This window comes from Oncorhynchus kisutch, linkage group LG10 (assembly GCF_002021735.2).
Source record: "Oncorhynchus kisutch isolate 150728-3 linkage group LG10, Okis_V2, whole genome shotgun sequence".
Taxonomy (NCBI): domain Eukaryota; kingdom Metazoa; phylum Chordata; class Actinopteri; order Salmoniformes; family Salmonidae; genus Oncorhynchus; species Oncorhynchus kisutch.
The window spans coordinates 19,818,093-19,833,914 of record NC_034183.2 but is presented as its reverse complement, the minus strand read 5'-3'; the positions used below and the strand labels follow the sequence as shown (position 1 = coordinate 19,833,914).

The window sequence follows — 15,822 nt, the reverse complement described above, 5'->3', positions numbered from 1 at the left end:
GCGCTAGTTCTTTAGCCATTACATTTCTGGGATGACGTTTTGGGCATGTTGAGAAGTGCAACGTAGAACGTTTCAGATAGAAATACATTTTCTTTTAACACCCACTGCGTTCTATTCCAATTGGCATAGAATATGATTTGTTCTGTACGGTGGATATCTTTGTGGGGCGTTTTGTGACGTCGCAACTTGCCTCAGGAATGGAATGTGGACTCCAGCCTCCGCCACAAATTCGGATTTAGGCTAGGGACAGATTTGACAGACGCTGAGCAAGTGTATACTTTAAAGTTTACTGTAAGATTTGTTAATTATTTAAGCTTTAGTTTTTTGCGCCAACTGTTTGTTTACCAGCACTAGTTGTTATTAAACGGAAGGAATTCAATTTAAGCGAATACAGAGGTCCATTTTGTTATTTTTGCGAATTCGAGCAGTTTTCCCTCTGAAGCGTTGTGTGTTAGCGGACACATAGCTTTAGCTGGCTTTGTTGCGTTGGCGAAAACACACCGCGAAAGAAGACCGAACAAAAGAAACCAGGAAAAGACCTAGCGTTATCCATAACATTTGTAGTTATATGCATATTATATTTAGCTAGCTAGTGTACTAGTTACGTTACCTATAAACTGAAAACTAACGTTAGCAACAGCCTTTGAAGAATTAAGAAAGGACCATTCAAATGGTTGAGGTTTGTATTTCATCACCAACGAAAACGAGATTCCAGCTGGTAGCTACTAGGCTACTTTTGTCGAGTGATATACACCTGGACAAACAAGAGATATTGATTAGCTAGCTGACGCCAGCTGCATCACCAATTTTGGGGACAATAACTAGCGTTCGCTAGTGAGCTGGTCAACTCGTGTGATTATTGGCTAGATTCGAGTTTGCAAATACGGACAAAGAGGGGAACAACAAGCCAATATTTTGGGGGGGCTACATTTTGAACACTCATCATTCATCGTATTTGGGAAGGAAAACAATAAACAAGGAATTGACATGATGTTTCCACAATCCAGACATTCAGTAAGTGGATTTAATGTAATATTCGGAGAATCACTAGATTATTTTCTGTATTTAACTTGTTTGTCTGCGTGTGCCAGTTAGATTGTATCTAGTTATACAATGAGCAGACATCGTTACTTTGTATTGCATCAGGTTTTTATGTTTTCAGCATGTCACTTCCATTTAAAAAAATGATCGTCACATTTAGTTTCAAATCTGAATTAAGCAGATCCCCGGGGGCAATTTGATTACTAAACCAGACATAAATTAGGGCCTATTTATGCCTAACCACCCGTATTATGCTTAGCTACTTGTTGTGCCATTACATTTGTATGCTGTTTGTTGACTTCGATTTCACTGTTTATTAATTAAAGTGGAAAATAATCATGCTCATTTCCAAGTATTTGCATCAAACTGTCGGTGACACAATTACAATATTTGTTCTGTTCAATACAAAATCGCATGATTTGCATTGCTAATGAATTTGGATTGCAAGGCAGATGGGAAATGTAGAACGGATGGCTATTTTACTGTAGCTACAAGTATACAAGCCCGACAACGTAATGCATACAGTGTAGTGATTACTCTTACAGGGAGCCCCATATGATGACATTGAAGAAGTTGAGGGACTTTGCAGACATGATACAGGAACTGGGGGTAGATTTGGTTCATGTCCAATGTTGAAACATTTAAGATGATTAACTTTCGAAATCAGAACTGCCTGTCTATGATTTGTTGTCAATGGAATTTATAGTTTCTTTGACAACGATAAGTACGGCTGTCTACATGATCCTCTTGACAATAAAATACTTAAGTGAAGTATCTACCTGAGTATCCAGAATATGCTGAGGGGTAGAGCTGGTACTGGCTTGCGATTCATGGCCTGCAACCCATGTAGTAGGTCTGTGTTGTGCCTTAATAACCACGTTTCCATCCAGTTGTTATGCAAGTATAGTAATGGCGTATTAATAAGTAACATAACACAACAGGTGTTATGGAAACATGAAGTGTCGGTACAATTTCGTTCGACATTGTATCTTTTTGTGTCTGTAAAATGAATTGCATGAAAATTGGTGGCGTAAACCATCACTTGGTGTCACGGGATGATATGCCAAGTTGTACAACCACAACGTGGCAAAGCATTAAGGGCCTGATTCAGACTTAGGAAATGTAAGCTTTTTATACGCACGCCTTTCCTACGCACTTCTCAGTAGTTCTTTTTCAGGCTTACGCGTCGAACACACCGACTGTGTCATTGCATTTTGGTACACCAGAATTACGTTAATTTCCAATGAAACGCTGCGTTTGCCTTGCAGCATGGCAGACGCAGTTTCGGTGCGTTTACTCTTGTCTATACGTTGGATTTATCGAACCTATGCGTCAAACTGTATGCATAGATGGCTTGACAGACATAGTAGCAGAAGTTGAATGTTGAACCTTTGTTGCATACATGTGCAGATGATGCTGCATTCTATTTTGAGCAATGATGCTGACCGGTGTGATCGACAGCTTCATTACATTTTGGTACACCAGAAGTAATTAATTTCCAGTTGAATGCTGCGTTTGCCTTGTAGCATTGCTGTTGCAGTGCGTTCTGTGTGGTGCATACTTTGGATTTATCGAATGTATGCTCAAAATGTATGTGTAGATGACTTGAGAGAAATGGTAGCAGAAGGTGAATGTTGAACTTTTTTTGCATACACATCCAGATGATCCTGTATACTATTTTGCGCAAAAACACTATCGGTGTGATCAAGGCATTCATTACCTTATGCCGGTGCAATGTTGTTCCCTTGCACGCACTTGAATAAATGTAATTCACCTGGTGAAAACCCTCCCACTTGCTGTGTTTTTCCTCATGGAGTTGTCATTCAATAGGGGTTTCAGTACATTTATATAAAGACATCTTAAAAATAAATAAAAATCTAACTTACTAGAGTATATGGAGAAAACGTTCATAACATTAGGGATCAATGAGAGAAGGCCATGTCAATACACACATTCGTCTCCTTTTCAGCACCAATTGGTGCATTCAAAAATACTCTATTATTTGGGGTTAGGAAAGTATTTATGAATAATTAAAAAACAGGTTTGGAACGCCTTTACACAAAATATATTGGTTTATCAAAAATACACTGGTTTGATTCATCCTGAAAATTACCATATTCAACTGTTCCAGCCATGACAAATTGGAAGGTGAGAAAAGTATAGAATATGGTTTGAACAGTAGTCTATTAAGGCACCAATTGGTACCTTAATATTTCTCACTTATCGTGGAACAAATGGGGTGTATCTGTAGACACACATTAATTTCTTTGATCTCCTCCTAAAACAAATAGCGGGTGAATAGCATGCTATTGTCATGCTTAAGACCAAAGTCAGACTACGCGTAGAGAGAAGTACTTAACTAAGGTCGGACCATCCGACCCCCACCAAAAGAGTTTGATGATGAGCTTGATGCAAATTTCCTATAAATATTGATGGTATTATTTAAATGCTGGTGAGATGATGATCGATGCTTGGGTGCAAGTTATAAAATAAAAATGATATTGCTCTTATCCATATCTTATAACCTACCCTGTCAACTTTATCAGAGAAATGTCTAGAGAGCATGCGGCAAAAACAGATTGGGCAAGTTTACAATTTATCGCAAAAGTTTTGGCAGTCGTCGGTAGATGGAAACACATTGAATTTCTTGGTGTTTGCAAAAGTACTTTTTATGTGCACTACGTCATCACACACAGCATTTTGTCCTCTAAGTCAGTTACATGGAAACACCTCTCGTGGGAAAATGTGAATATTCTTTATGCATATTTTAGAATATTCACCCAAAAAATCGGTCTCCATTTGTATTAAAACCTAGCTATTGTGTGTAATGGAATGCATATTTCCCAGCATGAAAACAACTAACCCTGGTGGGTACCTTTTCATGACTGCAATAGGCCAAAATCTTTTTCCCAATTTCCCATGGTAATAGAAATTGGTATATGGAAGAAAAAAAACTGATTCTCAACCCATGGTCACATAACTCACATTTGTGTACATATTCTGGTAAAAAAGGAACACTTCAGTAACAGTCTATTTGAAATGTTCACATTACTGTCATGTGCTAAACAAGCAATTGCATTTGCACAGTGTTGGTGCTGAGTAGACCCTGTCGTTCCCAGCTCAAATAAAACCTGAAATGAACGTTTTGGAAAACAATGTCGGCAAAAACTATTACAAGACTATGTTACCACGGTGTGCTTGCTCCATAGCAACAATTTGTCATTGCCAGTGCCAACGTAGAAGGGGGAGGAATTGTTTGCTTAGGCTAGAGCCTGGATGTCTCACGATATGAATGGTGTGCCCTTGTGCATGCAGCCGCAGGATGCGTCTCTGTTCTAAGACTGGCAGTGTGTCTGAGAAGACTGCAACGGTTCCAACCACTTCATCAGTGTGCAGAGGAGAAGGAAAGAGCTCCTAATTGTGTGAAACACCGAACTGGATCCCCATCCCATTCTACAGAACCCTTCAACTGACTGAGACACTTTCTGTATTTTGAAAGTTATATCTTGAAAACTTGCTGACATGCAAAAAAATTCAACAGTGCACTAATGAAACAAATTAAGAGGTCGACCGATTATGATTTTTCAACGCTGATACCGATTATTGGAGGACCAAAAAAGCCGATCCCGATTTTATTTATTTGTAATAATGACAATTACAACAATACTGAATTAACACTTATTTTAACTTAATATAATACATAGATAAAATCAATTTAGCCTCAAATAAATAATGAAACATGTTCAATTTGGTTTAAATAATGCAAAAACAAAGTGTTGGAGAAGAAAGTAAAAGTCCAATATGTGCTAACGTTTCAGTTCCTTGCTCAGAACATGAACATATGAAAGCTGGTGGTTCCTTTTAACATGAGTCTTCAATATTCCCAGGTAAGAAGTTTTAGGTTGTAGCTATTATAGGAATTATAGGACTATTTCCCTCTACCATTTGTATTTCATTGACCTTTGACTATTGGATGTTCTTATAGGCACTTTAGTATTGCCAGTGTAACAGTATAGCTTCCCTCCCTCTGCTCGCTCCTCCCTGGGCTCGAACCAGCAACACAACGACAACAGCCACCATCGAAGCAGCGTTACCCATGCAGCGCAAGGGGAACAACTACTAGAAGGCTCAGAGCGAGTGACGTTTGAAACGCTATTAGCACGCGCTAACTAGCTAGCCATTTCACTTCGGTTACACCAGCCTCATCTCGGGAGTTGATAGGCTTGAAGTCATAAACAGCGCAATGCTTGACGCACAATGAAGAGCTGCTGGCAAAACGCACAAAAGTGCTGTTTGAATGAATGTCTACGCGCCTGCTTCTGCTTACCACCGCTCAGTCAGATACTTAGGTACTTGTATGCTTGTATGCTCAGTCAGATTATATGCAACGCAGGACACGCTAGATAATATCTAGTAATATCATCAACCATGTGTAGTTAACTAGTGTTTATGATTGATTGTTTTTTATAAGATAAGTTTAATGCTAGCTAGCAACTTACCTTGGCTTACTGCATTCGCGTAACAGGCAGTCTCCTTGTGGAGTGCAACGAGAGAGAGAGGCAGGTCATTATTGCATTGGACTAGTTAACTGTAAGGTTGCAAGATTGGATCCCCCGAGCTGACAAGGTGAAACTCTGTCGTTCTGCCCCTGAACGAGGCTGGTTAACCCACCGTTCCTAGGCCGTCATTGAAAATAAGAATGTGTTCTTAACTGACTTGCCTAGTTAAATAAAGGTATAAAAAAATATACAGATTTCCGATTGTTATGAAAACTTGAAATCAGCCCTAATTAATCGGCCATTCCGATTAATCGGTCAACCTCTAAAGCAAATACCAAACTTTGCAAGTACCAGGACATTTTAGCCAAAAACCTGGTACCTGGTTGCCTCTGCCAAGAGGTTGAAACTTGGCTTCAAGTGAATCTTCTAGAAAGATGTCAACATTGAACCACGCCCCATGGTGGCGGTGGGGTTATGGTATGGGCAGGCATAAGCTACGGACAACTAACACAATTACATTTTATCAATGGCAATGTAAGTGCACCAAAATATGAGGTTGTGAGGCCCATGTTCATAATTTTTTATTTTAAGGTATCTATGACCAACCAATGCATATCTGTATTCCTAGTCATGTGAAATCCATAGATTATGGCCTAATGAATTTATTTAAATTGACTGATTACCTCATATGAACTGTAACTAAGTCAAATCAATGAAATTGTTGCGTTTGAACAAAAACAGTGTAATTGAGAGTGAAAAGGAATCTTGTACAGAATCAAAATATTACTAAACAGTCATCCTGTTTGCAACAAGGCACTAAAGTAATACTGAAAAAAATGTGGCAAAGCAAATTAACTTTGTCATGAATACAAAGTTTTATGTTTGAGGCAAACACATTACTGAATACCATTCTCCATATTTTCAAGCATAATGGTGGCTGCATCATGTTATGGGTATGCTTGTAATCATTAAGGACTGGGGAATTTTTCAGGATAGAAAATAAACAAATTTAGATTTTTTTTTTTTTTTATGAATGGAGCTAAGCACAGGCAAAATCCTTGAGGAAAACCTGCTTCAGTCTGCTTTACACCCCAGACACTGGGAAATGAATTCACCTTTCAGCAGGACAATAACCTAAAACACAGGGGCAAATTTACACTGGCGTTGCCTACCAAAAAGACAGTGAGTTGCCGAGTTACAGTTTTGACTTAAATCTATGGCAAAACCTGAAAATGGTTGTTTAGCAATGATCAACAACCAGACTTTGTTGAATTTTGAAAAGAATAATGGGAAATGTTGGTGTGAATACTTACAGTTGAAGTCAGGAAGTTCACATACACCTTAGCCAAATACATTTAAACTCAGTTTTTCACAATTTCTGACATTTAATCATAGTAAAAATTCCCTGTCTTAGGTCAGTTAGGATCACCACTTTATTTTAAGAATGTGAAATGTCAGAATAATAGTGGAGTTATTTATTTCAGATTTTATTTCTTTCATCACATTCCCAGTGGGTCAGAAGTTTACATACACTCAATTAGTATTTGGTAGCATTGCCTTTAAATTGTTGAACTTGGGTCAAATGTTTCAGGTAGCCTTCCACAAGCTTCCCACAATAAGTTGGGTGAATTTTGTCCCATTCCTCCAGACAGAGCTGGTGTAAGTGAGTCAGGTTTGTAGGCCTCCTTGCTTGCACACGCTTTTTTAGTTCAGCCCACAAATCTTCTATAGGATTAAGGTCAGGGCTTTGTGATGGCCACTCCAATACCTTGACTTTGTTGTCCTTAAGCCATTTTGCCACAACTTTGGAACTATGCTTGGGGTCATTGTTCATTTGGAAGACCTATTTGCGACCAAGCTTGAACTTCCTGACTGATGTCTTGAGATGTTGCTTCAATAAATCCACGAAGTTTTTCTTTCTCATGATGCCATCTATTTTGTGAAGTGCACCAGTCCCTCCTGCAGCAAAGCATCCCCACAACATGATGCTGCCGCCCCCGTGCTTCACGGTTGGGATGGTGTTCTTCGGCTTGCAAGCCTCCCCCTTTTTCCTCCAAACATAACAATTAGAGGCATGGCCAATTAATTAGTGCCGATTTCAAGTTTTCATCACAATCGGTAATCTGCATTTTTGGACACCGATCATGGCTGATTACATTGCACTCCACAAGGAGACTGCGTGGCAGGCTGACTACCTGTTATCCGAGTGCAGCAAGGAGCCACGGTAAGGTGCTAGCTAGCATTAAACGTATCTTATAAAAAACAATCAATCTTAACATAATCAGTAGTTAACTACACATGGTTGATGATATTACTAGTTTATCCAGCTTGTCCTTCGTTGCATATAATCAATGCGGTGCCTGTTAATTTATCATAGAATCACAGCCTACTTTGCCAAACGGGTGATTTAACAAGCTCATTCACGAAAAAAGCACTGTCGTTGCACCAATGTGTACCTAACCATAAACATCAATGCCTTTCTTAAAATCAGTACACAAGTATATATTTTTAAACCTGCATATTTAGTTAGTATTGCATGCTAACATGCATTTCTTTTAACTAGTGTGCAGCAATTTGGGCCGCCTGGCTCGTTGTGAACTGTGTGAAGACCGTTTCTTCCTAACAAAGACAGCCAACTTCGCCAAACGGTGGATGATTTAACAAAAGCGCATTTGCAAAAAAAGCACAATTGTTGCACGAATGTACCTAACCATAAACATCAATGCCTTTCTTAAAATCAATACACAGAAGTATATATTTTTTTAACCTGCATATTAAGTTAAAAGATTCATGTATTCATGTTCGCAGGCAATATTAAACTAGGGAAATTGTCACTTCTCTTGCGTTCGTTGCATGCAGAGTCAGGGTATATGCAACAGTTTGGGTCGCCTGGCTCGTTGCGAACTAATTTGCCAGAATTTTACGTAATTATGACATTACATTGAACAACCTTCAATGTTACAGGAATTTTTAGACTTATGGATGCCACCCATTAAATAAAATATGGAACGGTTCTGTATTTCACTGAAATAATAAAAGTTTCCAGATTTGACCATATTAATGAACTAAGGCTCGTATTTCTGTGTGTTATTATAATTAAGTCTGATTTGATAGAGCAGTCTGACTGAGCGGTGGTAGGCAGCAGCAGGCTCGTAAGCATTCATTCAAACAGCACTTTACTGCATTTGCCAGCAGCTCTTCGCAATACTTCAAGCACTGCGCTGTTTATGATTTCAAGCCTATCAACTCCCGAGATTATCCTGGCAATACTAAAGTACCTATTAGAACATCCAATAGTCAAAGGTATATGAAATACAAATGGTATAGAGAGAAATAGTCCTATAACTAGAACCTAAAACTTCTTACCTGGGAATATTGAAGACTCATGTTAAAAGGAACCACCAGTTTACATATGTTCTCATAATCTGAGCAAGGAACTTAAACATTAGCTTTTTTACATGGCATATATTGCACTTTTACTTTCTTCTCCAACACTTTGTTTTTGTATTATTTAAACCAAATTGAACATGTTTCATTATTTATTTGAGACTAAATTGATTTTATTTATGTATTATATTAACTTAAAATAAGTGTTCATTCAGTATTGTTGTAATTGTCATTATTACAAATATATTAAAATCGTCTGATTTTAATCGGTATCGACTTTTTTTTGGTCCTCCAATAATAGGTATTGGCATTGAAAAATCATAATCGGTCGACCTCTAATGTAAACTTCTGACTTAAACTGTAAATAAGAGATTTCTGTTTTAATTTTCAATACATTTTTAAAAAATGAAGAAATAAGAACATGTTTTCACTTTGTCATGGGGTATTGTGTGTAGATTTTTTACATCCATTTTGATTTCAGGCTTTAACACAGCAAAGTGGATTAAGTCAAGGGGTATGAATACTTTTTGAAGGCACTGTAGATACAATACTGTTCAAAAGTTTGGGGGCACTTAGAAATGTCCTTGTTTTCCATGAAAACATACATGAAATTAGTTGCAAAATTAATAGGAAATATAGTCAAGAGGTTAGGTTATAAATAATGATTTGTAATTGAAATAATAGTGTCCTTCAAACTTTGCTTTCGTCAAAGAATCCTCCATTTGTAGCAGGTACAGCCTTGCAGACCTTTGTCATTCTAGTTGTCAATTTGTTGAGGTAATCTGAAGAGATTTCACCCCATGCTTCCTGAAGCATCTCCCACAAGTTGGATTGGCTTGATGGGCTGCTCCCACAACAGCTCAATAGGGTTGCGATCCAGTGACTATGCTGGCCACTCCATTATAGACACAACACCAGCTGACTGCTTCTTCCCTAAATAGTTATTGCTTGGTTTGGAGCTGTGTTTGGGGTCATTGTCCTGTTGTAGGAGGAAATTGGCTCCAATTAAGTGCCGTCCACAGGGTATGGCATGGCAAAATGGAGTGATAGCCTTCCTTCTTCAAGATCCCTTTTACCCTGTACAAATCTCCCACTTTACCACCACCAAGCATCCCCAGACCATCATGTTGCCATGCTTGACAGATGACATCAAGCACTCCACCAGCATCTTTTAATTTTTCTGCATCTCACAAATGTTCTTCTTTATGATCCAAACACCTCAAACTTAGATTTGTCTGACCATAACACTTTTTCCAATCTTCCTCTGTCCCAGTGTCTGTGTTCTTTTGCCCATCTTAATCTTTTTATTTTTATTGGCCAGTCTGAGATATGGCTTTTTCTTTGCAAGTCTGCTTAGAAGGCCAGTATCCCGGAGGCACCTCTTCACTGTTGATGTTGAGACGGATGTTTTATGGGTACTATTTAATGAAGCTGCCAGTTGAAGACTTGAGGCATCTGTTTCTCAAACTAGACACACTAATGTACTTGTCCTCTTCCTCAGTTGTGCACCGGTGCCTCCCACTCTTTCTATTCTGGTTAGAGCCAGTTTGCGCTGTTCTGTGAAGGGAGTAGTACCCAGCAATGTACAAGATCTTCAGTTTCTTGGCAATTTTTCACATGGAATAGCCTTCATTTCTCAGAACAAGAATAGACTGATGAGTTTCAGAAGAAAGTACTTTGTTTCTGGCCATTTTGAGCCTGTAAAAGAAACCCACAAATGCTGATGCTCCAGATACTCAACATGTCTAAAGTAAAAAAAAAATATATATATATATATATTTTTTAAAGGACAGTTTTATTTCTTCTTTAATAAGAACAACAGTTTTCAGCTGTGCTAACATAATTGCAAAATGGTTTTCTAATGATCAATTTGACTTTTAAAAGGATAAACTTGGCTTAGCTAACACAACATGCCATTGGAACACAGGAGTGATGGTTGCTGATAATGGTCCTCTGTACGCCTATGTAGATATTCCGTTAAAAAAGCTGCTGTTTCCAGCTACAATAGTAATTTGCAACATTACCATTGTCTACACTGTATTGCTGATCGATTTTATGTTATTTTAATGGGCAAAAAAATATTTTAATGGGCTTTTTTAAAATAAAACAAGGACTTTTCTAAGTGACCCCAAACTTTTGAACGGTAGTGTATGTGTCAGATTGGAAGATTTAAACTGGAGATTAAGATGTGAGATGCTCTCTCAAACTGTGAAATGCTTAAAGTAGAATATTTCTCCTTCATATATTTCTGTAATAAACTAAGTATATTCCAAGTTATGGTGACAATTGTAAGTTTACGCTATTTTACCTTGATTCCTATGCAATTAAGGTGTTATAATTTGAATGGTTTCTATTCACACAGGACTAGTATTACTAGAGAATGTTGGTTATGTAAGTATTACCCCATCATTCTGGGCGTGAAGATATTTTAACATGTCCAGGCGATAACAGGTTACACTGAGCTTGGCTTCCCAAGTTTCTAAATCGCACCAAACCGTCTTTGGTGTAGCGTCGCCATAATATTTGAATGACGGAAGTGTGATCATAATCATTCGAATATTTTAGCCATCCGCAGTGGAAGACATCCTAAAATTCCCCCAGCCTTCAGATGTGTGCTAAACAGCGCACTTTCACTTGAGATGCATGTGTTATGGATGATAGTGAGCTTGTCATTTCAAAAAGTTTACCTTAGTTGAATTGCTGCTTTGCGATCTATTAACAGCAAGGGTTGCATTAAATATACACTTTTTTTACTTGTGCATTTGGCGATGTTCAATTCATTGTCGCAACCTATATAAACAAAATAATTCACTGTGAAAGTTTATACATGTAGGCCCTTCATATATAGGCTTTGCACAGCACATTTGTTTTAAGCATTCATTTATTGAATCAGTTGTTTTTTTGCTCAAACTTCGAGCAACACCTGTCAACCTTGGATATGTCTCAAAACAAAGGGATGTCGAGTCGCACAGGACTAGTAGTATCAGAGGACCTTGGCGTTAGTAGGTTTTCGGCTGGAATTTTCGACCCCCAATAAACTACTCCTGTGGGTTTAATAAAGTGAATGTGCTTACAGTCCATGCGGTACTGTAGCAGTTACAGCATGATCTCTCATCTTTCAAGCCCCCGTTACCAGCACCAGGTGTTTAAACCCAGGTGTATTTGCATACATTTGGTTGTGAGTGACTAACACAGATAAGCAAATGTCAGATGATGGATAAAACTATTGCTGCTGTAAGTAGAACCCAAGGAACAGCTTGTCGCCACTGCTGCTAAATTTGGCAATATGGGAGTAAAATCTCAAGCCTATAGACAATACAAGAAGTTTGGCCTTGATTCACAGGTGCACGATCACACACACACACACCCAGCTTGTTTCGCTTTATCAATGCATTTCCTCCCAGATCTGATGCCGTGGTGGGAGGGTCGGGGCAGAGGATGCACAGGCATTATTAAGGCCACTTGAATTAATAGTACAGCCCCCAGCCTTTTTCTCTAAAGCCTACAACTGGGGGTGCGGGGCTTAATCCCTGGTCCCCTGTATCGCCCATTGATCAAACTCCCACCCACCCCTGCTCAATCGCTCACTCTCTCTCTCACACACACACACACACACACACACACACACACACACACACAAGGGTGCCATCTTCACTTTTCTCTAGCCAAAGCTGACATCCACTCGTCAATGCACTAAAGATTGCACACCCGTTTTAAAATAAAGATTTCCCATGTCTTTCGCTCTCTCCTACTCACCCATACACAACCTCAATAACAAGGGTACAGACATGTCTTAAAACACACACAAATATCCTTAGTGGCTTCAATGGTCTCATCTGCTTTGTTTTTTTGATCAAATTAAATGTGGAGCTTGACACACACACAGCCAGCAGATGTCATGGCTGCTCATTAGCATGCCGGAGGGCCCAGTGCCCCACCAACCCCGCGGGGGGGGCACAGCTATTGAGGGTCTGAGTGCAGGCCACGGGTCACAGGTGATATGGATTTTTGTGGGGGGCCACACCGGCTGGTTTTCAAGTGAATATGGGGTTGGGGAATTGGGACAGTCTCTAATTCCCCATCATGAACACGCACATTCTATGCAGGGTATGCACACCATACACCTCTCCCCACCCTGGGTTCATACGTCCCAGTTATGGAGGACTAACACACGAGACTGGTTCTGCCCCCCCAAAAAACATTTATTTCACTAAAAGCAATTTCAGTGAGTGCCAACTAGATGAAATGCTAAGGCCAAATAATGTTGAAAATTTGACTGCCATTGCTGCAAGTGAGTATGTAAAAAAATATATATTTTGAGCTCCTGGTTAGAATTCATTACTTCTCAAATCCTCAGAGAAGTGAAAGAACCACAGCATTTATATTGTGCTACCTAAAAGAGCTGTTCCTCTTATTATTCAGAGACCTGAAGATTGCAAGAGAGACACCTGTTACCGCCCATCTGGCTGTTCTCTCTATGAGTGATGTGTATGTGTGGGGGTAGATTTTATGAGCCTCTGTTTTATTTGTTCATAAATGATTGCATGCTTTGTTTGTGGGGGTTGGCCTTTTGTTGTCTGCATACCTTATTCCCGAACGTGTGTGTGTGTGTGTGTGTGTGTGTGTGTGTGAGGAGAAAGAAAAGGACAAAGTGGAGGATGATGAAAGAGAGAAAGCAGAGCATGATGAGGATGTTTGTATGTGTGTGTGTCAGTGAGGGTACAAGCAGTATGTGTGGGAGTGTGTGAGGAGGGGGGTTAGAAGTGGAGCAGTGCCTCCATCAGTATTCAGCAGTGGCTGTGTGGGTGGGGGGTGTAACCGCACCCCTGAGCAGAGCACTGGACTGGAACAAAGCGGCTAGGCAAGGGGGCTTTTGATTGGCCAACGCCGGCACAGGCCCCAGACCTGCCAGAACACAGGCACTGCAGAGACCAGACAAGAGAATTAGCTGTACTCTCTCCCTTCATACACGCAAGGCAGGAGAAAGACTTGAGCAACAAAACATCTCATCTTGGAGCTCATTGAAAACCTCAGAGATCTATGGCAGGAAGCCCTCCCAGACTGGACTGGTAGTGCCCAGGGTTAGGCTGTGGCCCAGCTGGGTCTAACTAGCCAGAAAGCTACCTTCGTTGTTTAGCAGATAGGAGTCAGGGTCCAGAGGGAGCATTTTAGTGTTCCATGCATGTCAGGCCTTCTGCTTTCATTGTCCATTTTTTTAAAATTTGTTTCTGAAGCTGGGAGTAATCATTGTACTGCCCTTTTGGACCCTTGTAAGTAATAACCTTGCTTTTTAGAAAGAGACATCAATCACAGGCACAACCACACACACTCTAATCTCGCAGCCTCCTTCACCAGGATATTTTTAATCTTGCCCATGGTCTCCAAACCTACAGCCCTGTTGCCCTCACTGCTTTCCTCGCTCGTGACAAATTTCCCCTTGCGTGGCTGTCTCCTTCGGGTTGTTACAGCCCCTGTGCTCTTGCCCTGGCTTGTGTGTGTACTGGTATGCCCTCCTCCAGATTGCATTGTGCGTTTGGACTGCCATGCTTGGCCGGATTTGCGGTGGGGTGGGGGCAGCCTATATTTGCGAGTGCACTTCACTAGAAGTGATAAAAGTAGAATAATCACATTTTAAAGCATCTTAACAAGGTCAAATCAGCTGGGCTCAGGGTGGGGGATAACTGCGTCTCTGGAATGGGGGTAAGCCCCAGCCTGGTCCATGGCGATAATAATCAAATTCCTGGCCCAAACCGGATTAGACTCCCTGTTGCTGTGTCTAAGGCCCAGTCCGGCGCTTAAGACACAATCCAATTCCTCAGCCCCTAACATGCAGGGGTTAGCCCTGAGCCAGCCAGCTCACTCTACTGGGTACACTGGCTTTACAACCTCTAAGCTGGGCCTTTAGATGGAATTGTTTGTGGGAGCTCTTCTTGGATGGAAGATCTTATCATGCGTTGTAGTATAGTCCTTGCTATTTAGGTCTGTGTCCAACGCTGTAACTTTGCTGGATATTGTGGGGTCAATGAGTTCCGGTGTCAACACCCCTCTATGGTGGTCCAAGGGCATGTCCCCCCCACACCAATGTTTCTATATTACTTTAAACTGTGTTCTTACTCTTAAGTTCAGAAAGTCACCACCCCACCCCTTTAGCGACATTTAAATGTCAACCCATTATTCTATTTGTGTACTCTTTACTACGCTTGTCTAGTATATGGTCTTGCATAACTAATTTCTTATACCTAGTTAATTTAAATGGAGTCCAGGCAGTCTGAGTCAGAAACTTCTTACTTGGTTACATAATTTAATTGCTGTATTAATTCATAAAATAATTCAGTGACAGTTAACCTAATGCTTCAACATGCTCAAGCAATATATTAAAAAAAATGCATAGCAACAACTCATCATTCACCATAAAGTAAAACACATACACATTCAAAACAGTTTATAACCTTATACAAAGGGGGGCATATAGTGGTACAGAGTGGGGTCAGCTCTACAGCCTCAATTCACTTAAATGCACCAAATACCTGTTTATGCGGGTCACTGCAAGAAATGAAGTTTGGGTATATTGTTTTCCTATCTATGGTATCCAGCTTCTCCTGGTGGATAGACAGACGGCAATAGTGCAATCTGCTTTGTGTCATTGTTAAGCGCAGCCACGTCTTCAATCTCCATGACAACCAAATGAAATAAAAATGCAGGCAACAACATTTGTTATAGCACTTGGGCTACAGTCAGTGACGATGAGTTGAACTGATAGTGCTTTTATAACTCAAATTCTCACCTGATGACCTGTTCATCCTCTCCCTGCCTCAACGTGAGAGGTGCTCTCTCTCTTTCTCTCCTATCTTTGAACCCTGCCATAATCACATGACCAAATATCATTATAATATGA

General features: G+C 40.0%; 1 protein-coding gene across 2 annotated transcripts in view; it reads left to right on the top strand.

The window, feature by feature from the left end:
* Positions 1–22: 22 nt before the first annotated feature.
* Positions 23–15,822, top strand: part of LOC109897874 (TLE family member 5-like) — a 40,106-nt gene continuing 24,306 nt past the window's right edge. The window contains exon 1 of one of the 2 annotated variants that reach the window (XM_020492503.2): positions 23–1,014. In XM_020492503.2, coding sequence (XP_020348092.1) covers positions 988–1,014 — 27 coding nt within the window. In that variant the 5' untranslated portion in view covers positions 23–987. The remainder of the gene's footprint in view (positions 1,015–15,822) is intronic. The other variant, XM_020492502.2, reaches the window with a different exon arrangement.